This window comes from Quercus lobata, chromosome 6 (genome assembly GCF_001633185.2).
Source record: "Quercus lobata isolate SW786 chromosome 6, ValleyOak3.0 Primary Assembly, whole genome shotgun sequence".
Taxonomy (NCBI): Eukaryota; Viridiplantae; Streptophyta; class Magnoliopsida; order Fagales; family Fagaceae; genus Quercus; species Quercus lobata.
In genome coordinates, this window is record NC_044909.1 from 15,035,461 (window position 1) to 15,042,936 (window position 7,476).

General features: G+C 35.1%; 1 protein-coding gene across 1 annotated transcript; it reads left to right on the forward strand.

Annotated features, from left to right (window-relative positions):
* The first annotated feature begins 2,866 nt into the window (after window positions 1-2,866).
* LOC115995057 (serine/threonine receptor-like kinase NFP) lies at window positions 2,867-7,071 on the forward strand. The gene is made up of 2 exons (XM_031119469.1): window positions 2,867-4,126; window positions 6,157-7,071. The coding sequence occupies exons 1-2, from the start codon at window positions 2,975-2,977 to the stop codon at window positions 6,889-6,891; spliced, it is 1,887 nt and encodes a 628-aa protein (XP_030975329.1). The 5' UTR covers window positions 2,867-2,974; the 3' UTR covers window positions 6,892-7,071.
* Window positions 7,072-7,476: the final 405 nt, after the last annotated feature.

Below are 7,476 nucleotides of genomic sequence, written 5' to 3' on the forward strand. Positions count from 1 at the left end.
ATCACTCAGCGATCACTAAACCTCAACCTCGTAGTCAGTGGCTTCCTCCTCCGGTAAATTGTCTCAAACTGAACTTTGATGTGGCCATTTTTCCTGAGTTGGGTAAGGCAGGTCTGGGTGTGGTTGTTCATGATAGTCAAGGAAATGCCAATGCCTCACTGTCAGAACAAGCTCCTCTACCTTTCTCATCAGACGTTGTGGAAGCCATGGCTGCTGCAAGAGCGATGACCTTCGCACAGGATCTTGGTATTGCTGAGTTTATACTTGAAGGAGATTCGGAAATAGTGATAAACACTCTACGAAGTATGGAAGTCTCTTTATCCCCTTTTGGCCATCTTCTTAAGTCAGCTAAATCCACTCTAGTTACCAGTAAATGTATTGCCTTTTCCCATGTACGTAGGACTGGTAATAGAGTAGCTCATAACCTAGCTAAACATGTTAGACATGTTAGAGGTTTGTCAGTGTGGGTGGAGGATATTCCACCACACCTTTATGATGTACTTTTTTCTGATCCCGGCTGATATTTTATAAAAGAAGTAGTCTTCATTCTCCAAAAAAAAAAAAAAAAAATCTATGATATTAATTGATATGTGGCTTTGTAGTAGATTAGTTTACAAATATTAAAGTTTCAAATTATTAAGGGAGATTAATCATCATTGATGATCTAACACATTTGCAATTTTTTTTTTAAAGCCTTGTTAGAAACAAAAAAGGAAAATGTTGAAGCCTTGAAGGTATTACAAAATATTCATAATATAATGTAACAATAACAGTGATCGATGAGCTTTAATGATGTAATTAATAAATATTTAAAATACTTTTTTGTGGTTGATAATATGTTAGTTTGTAAATCTATAGTAAAATTTATAATATCTCTAACATTACTAATAATAAAAAGTGCACAATAATTTTTAAAAATTCATATTTTTTATAAAATTTTGAATCCTTTACAATGGGATGGGTGCCTTTTTTGTGAAGGGTAAATATTTTTTGTGGTGGGGGCCTTTGGCCTAGGGCTTGGGCTGGCCCTGCCATCGACCTTTGTTAAGAGATTACGGAGTTTGTATCATAATTGAAGAGGGTGTGATATGAAAAAAGTACACTGAAAAACCTTTTACTTGTGGGTGAGTCTTAAGATGTAAGGGAAAATATTGCTAAGGATTGTAGGAAAGATTATAATGTCCTGCAACATTAAAAGATTCTTGTAATCTAGTTCTTTCACTGTATAGAAGACAGAGTAAACCACATACAAGGTCATACAAATTAATTATCAAATCCAAGTTAAACCTTAAAACACAAGTGCAATTAAAATAGTGAAAATTAAAGGTACCGAGCAGTTCTAGTCTTCTAGAGAACTGCAATCAAGCTGCTGTAAGTATTAACAGAACTTGGAGATGCAGCTTTCATAAGTGGGAGAAATTTAGGAACCACCATAGTCGAGATATGTTAAACAATTTGGCAGTTCCAAAAAGTCACGATGTTTAGACAACTTTGTTTAGAACATTCACCTTCTTATTATTATTTTATCAAATGTGTAATTGCCCAATTTTAAAATATCTTACGTGATCTCTATTCACCCTTTGCATTCAAGAAGCTTGACTTTGATTCTCAAAAAAAGAAGAAGCTTGACTTTGTGCGTTTTTTCCCGTGTGTACAGCTTTCCTCATTTTCCTGTAAAAGCTTTTACCTTGACCAAAATGTGAAATGTCAGAAAATCAAGTGTGGTTCTTCAAAATGTAGTGTCAAAAAAATTTAAGAAAGTACGGTTCTTCAGAATGTTATGACTTGATGAATTCAAGAGTTATTAATGAATCCGGTGAAATTATACTAGTACCACATAATTTATATGGGCACAACCTTATACCACAACGTATAAGAAAGTCAAGGTCCATTTTAGTTTCTACTTTCAACATCCAGAACGTGGGTCATGGTCATTCACTCATTCTGTAGTACAAAATTAACAAAACTTGAGCCACGACACATATAATTGCAGTCACAGGCTCACACGTATAATCTTGACTTAGACCATTCAAAATTTCAGTGCTAGCTACCTAGACAGTCACACACTGCTAGTTAGATATTTTTTGGTTGCTATAGGTGCACGTTAATAACTTCTTCTTTTTTCTTTTTCTTTTTTTTTTTATAATTCTCTTTTTATTTATTTATTTTTTTACAGTTTTATGTTTTTTTTTTTTCAATTTTATAAATACTTTTATATCTTTTTATTTCATTTAATTCATTTTTTATTAAGTAAAATCCACAAAACCTTAACAAGCATGCAGGGTGGTTATTTACATTTCCTTATATCTTTAACTCCTTGGCAGTTGGCACGTACTACCTGCCTACCTCCAAGGTCACATTTTTTTCCCTTGATGCCGTGAGGTTTTGTTTTGTTTTTTTTTTTGAGAAGCGCTGCCGTGAGTTTAAGGTCATGTAAGTGGGCCAATAATATGTGCTATGTTTGTTTAATTGCTTGGTTAGAAATTTGAGGGCCAAAATTCAACTGGGTGTTCCAACTTGTGCATATCAATCAGCGTGCTGGATTACTTTGAACTAAAACTATTAACTTTGTGAATGGTGACCATTTATTCTACTCTATCAGCATGATTTAACGCCCTCCTTGAAAAGTTCGACAGATTGTTACACTTGCACAATCTATTATTCTTATAAAATCCACTTAATCTGAAGAAATTATGAAAAGCATGTCTGCCAACAAGATATGGGTGGGTGGATTTATCATTCAACTGGGTTGACCACAAACGATAAGAAAATGAGAAAATATTTAGTGGTAGGGTAGGGCCAATTTAACATTAATGTGAAAAGTTGACAAGCATAGGCGTCCTGACTAGAAAGTCGTCAAAGAGAGTTTGTTTATTCATCTTCTGCGATTGAGCTTATATATATTATAGATCTTTCACAGTTCACAAACACCTTCAGAGTTAATTAGCAAGAAAAACACCAGAAGAAAAGCCTAATGAAAACCAAACCCCAATACATCTCTTCCCTCTTGCTCTTTTTCCTCTCCTACTGTCACCTTCTCCACCTCTCAGATGCCCAACCAGAAGCAAATACTACAGGCTTCACCTGCACAACTAGCCAGTACAAGTATCCATGCCAAACCTATGCTTTCTACCAAGCCAGAGCCCCAGACTTCCTTGACCTGGCCTCCATAGGTGACCTCTTCTCAGTCAGCCGCCTCAAGATATCAGAACCCAGCAACATATCCTCCCCTTCCTCCGCTCTTGTTGCTGGCCAACCCCTCTTTGTTCCTATTTCATGCTCTTGTAACTCCATTATTAACACCACCACTAACTTCTCTTATGCCAATCTCTCATATATAATCAAACCAAATGACACTTTTTACATTGTTTCCACCTTTAAGTTTATGAACCTCACAACCTACTATTCTGTTGAGCTTGTCAACCCTACTCTAGTCCCTACCAACCTTTCTATTGGTGTTACTGTCCTTTTTCCTGTCTTTTGCAAGTGTCCTAACACGACCCAGTTGCAAAACAAAGTCAATTATCTGATATCCTATGTGTTCCAACCTTTTGATAACTTATCATCAGTTGCTTCAAGGTTTAATGTTTCACAACAATCTATAATTGATGTTAATGGAAACAATTTTCAGCCTTTCAATACCATTTTCATTCCAGTCACTGAACTTCCAAAACTATCACAGCCTGTTGTTGCTCCTTCTCCTCCTCCTGCTGTACCTCCTCCGCCTGTTGAAGTGAATGAGCGTGAAGGGGTTGTCACAGGATTGGCAATTGGGTTGGCAATCGCAGGGTTTTTGCTGCTTTTGCTTAGTGGGTTGTGGGTTTATAGAGAGTCTGCGTTGAAGAAGAGGAAGGGTGTGAAGGATGAGGAGGAGAGGCAGAGGAAGCTGTTGGATAAGGAAGGGAAAGGGTTAAAAGGAATGGAGGTGAATTTGATGGCAGATGTTTCAGATTGCTTGGACAAGTACAGGGTGTTTAAGATTGAAGAGTTGATAGAAGCCACTGATGGATTCAGTGAGAGTTGCTTGGTTCAAGGGTCTGTGTACAAAGGGTATATTGATGGGGAGGTCTATGCCATCAAGAAGATGAAGTGGAATGCCTATGAGGAGCTCAAGATCTTACAGAAGGTAAAAAATCCTTTTCCACATACATTACAGTCTTTACTGTTTACTAGGTTTTATCTTTTCTACAATTCATTATGGTTATTAATTGTGATCAAAGCAGACACACTATTGTGCATCAATAATGGTAGATTATAAAATTGTGTAAATTTTTTATTTAAACTTTTGATATTAAAGAGGGTAGAATAGATTGCCAATGGGCTATGGCCTTGGCTTTCCGCCCCATGTGCGGTGTGCTTTTGGGGTTCGATTTGTCTAATCTTACACTAATAAAAAAACAGAAGGGTAGATTAGATCAATAAAGTTGAAGTACAAGTATTCTGTGCTCACTTTCCATCAAAAATAATAATTATAATAAAATTTTCACAACTATAAACTCCTAAGATAATAGGTTGTAATTGGTATACAATAAAATTAATGTTAGATCTATAACTAACATTTATAGTGATTTCAATAAAAATGATATTGCAGAAATAATAATAACCTGCCACCTAGATAAATCTGGGAAAAAAAACTTCATTGTAGTTAAAAGAAACAAAGATTGAAACTTTTTTCTTCTAAAAAAAATAAGATTGAAAAATTTGAATAGAAAAACTATTCCACATATATTCCACAAGAGGGAGAGACAGGGAGAGAGTCCAGCAGATAAAAAAAAGAAGATAAGGATCCAATGACACGGGTCCAGGAGCCCCAATAATCTAATTCTCTAGAACCTGTAAAACAAAGGTTGGGTGAAATGACCTATTTATATAGAAAAATGCTAAGGTTTTCGTAAGTATTATGTTAAAAGTTATGTCATCATGATCCATTTCTTTAGGGTCTAATCTACTCATACCAAAGCTATAAAGTATAAAGTATAAACCGTTAGATGCCCATAGAAAGGACATTATTCTGTTATTATGTACCATTTTTTTTTTTTTTTTGAGAAACTATTATTATGTACCATATTGATTGCAGAATAATACATCCTATCAAAAATGCTAATGAAGATATTATAAGAGAGTTTCAAAACTTGAACCATAACCAAAAACTGATGTAAGTTCCATAAATAAAATAAAATAAAAAAACTGAAGAAATGTCACTATTGTCAGTTGTGTCGGAAGATATGCAATTCAATAGAATAGATTATTCATTATTCCATAAACTTCCAAGGTACAACCGTGCCCTACAAGTTGTAATTCAACCATTTTTTAATTTCATTTGAGTGAAAGCCACATGGCTGACTAGGTTCCTTAGTCAAGAATCTTTCCAATTCTTGAGTCTTATTATTTAGATTGTTCTTATAAATGCAAATGCATTATGATTTTCATAATAGGTTAGGTAAGCTCCTTCTTCTTCTTTTTTACTTAGAAATTATAAGAAACACAAATGGACAACAACAAGACTGGTAAAGGCAAACAGATGAAACAGAAGGTCCAGACTTGCTTTCTCGGATGGGCCCAAAACTTTGCAGTGAGGTTTAGCCCCATCTCTTGGCAAGGAACAACTTTTCCTTGACAAGGAATATCACTAGAGCTTGGTCCATTCACCAAGCATAGCCGAAAGCCTTGGTCTTGGATGCTCAAAGGAGATATATGGGCTTTCCACACAAAAACTCCCGTAGAAAATTGGCTAGAGTTGTATATAGATTTTGGAAAAATCCCACCTAAAAAAGTGGGTTAATGTAGAATGAAAAAGTTAGACACGAGTCCTAGAATGAAAAAATGGGTCCTAGAAATGAAAAATTAGCTCATACTTCAGGAACAATACTATCTTTTCTCATAGGAGAATAATGGATTCTACCATTAATTTCATTTAAGGCATTTGTCATTTTCTATCTTTTCTTCTCAATTGTTCTTTAAACACATTTTCAAGAGTTGCACGCTCTGGGAAATTGAATACTTACTCCCTTAAAACGCCAATTATTTTTGGTAGTTAATGTTGATTTTTTTTTTTTTAATGCGATTTTATTTTGGATGAAATAAATAAATATATAGATGAAATAAATAAATAATTTTTAATTTTCAATAACAAAACCATGATTTTTTCTTGTGAAGGTAAATCATGGCAATTTGGTGAGGCTAGAGGGCTTCTGCATAGACCCAGAAGATGCAACTTGCTATCTAATCTATGAGTTTGTCGAAAATGGATCTCTTGACTCGTGGCTGCATGGAAACAAGGATGAAAAAATGAACTGGAAAACAAGGTTGCGGATAGCCATTGATGTTGCAAATGGTCTCCAATACATCCATGAGCACACTAGGCCACGGGTTGTACACAAAGACATCAAAAGTAGCAACATTCTCTTAGATATGAACTTTAGAGCCAAAATTGCAAATTTTGGTCTAGCAAAATCCGGATGCAATGCCATAACAATGCACATTGTTGGAACTCAAGGTTATATTGCACCAGAGTATTTAGCTGATGGGGTGGTCTCAACTAAAATGGATGTATTTTCTTTTGGAGTGGTTTTACTAGAACTTATTTCTGGTAAGGAGGCCCTTGATGAGGAAGGGAATGTTTTGTGGGCAAAGACTAGTGGACTTTTGGATGGGAATGAGGAAAGGAAGGTGAAGAGAGTGAAGCAATGGATGGATGAGGTTTTGGTTAGGGAGTCTTGCTCCATGGACAGTTTGATGAATGTCATGTCTATTGCCATTGCTTGTTTGCATAGAGACCCAACAAAGAGGCCAAGTATGGTGGATGTTGTTTATGCATTGTGTAAGAGCGATGATTTTGGCTTTGAAATCTCTGATGATGGATTATCAGCTCCACTAGTAGACGCAAGATAATGTAAATTATAGTTGTTTTATTCAACTACTTGTGTTTGAGTATGCTAGTTGACGTTATAAGAATAAGATCGATGATGATCCTGCAAAGTGAAATCTTGTTATTACTTGAAATGTATTATTATTATTATGTTATTACTTCCTTCACAGTAAGAAAAGTGAGAAAGCCTCATTACAGGAGGATGATGGTGACTGAGTGAAGATTATGTGCTGATTCTTAGTGGCTGCCCTAGCAAAAGATATAGCTAGCCCTTGTGCACTCATTGTCACATATGGAGAAAATGAAAGGAAATCCTAACATTTGAAAAAGAAAGAATTAGTTTTAGGATTTTGTTAACAAGCGAATTAAATGCACGAAGGTGATTTAATACTCTTTATCAATCGTTGCTTTCATAATTTCCAACTCCAGCACATTTTTAGTCTTTTACTTCCAACATAATCCTTTGGGTGCGAACTAATTTGAGGTCTTTTTTACCACCATGCACCCTTGAATTTTACACACATATACACTTAAACTAGGTTATTTTGTAAAAAAAAAAAAAAAAAAAAAAAAAAGTCTCTTTCATAAAGGTGGTCTATTTATTAAAT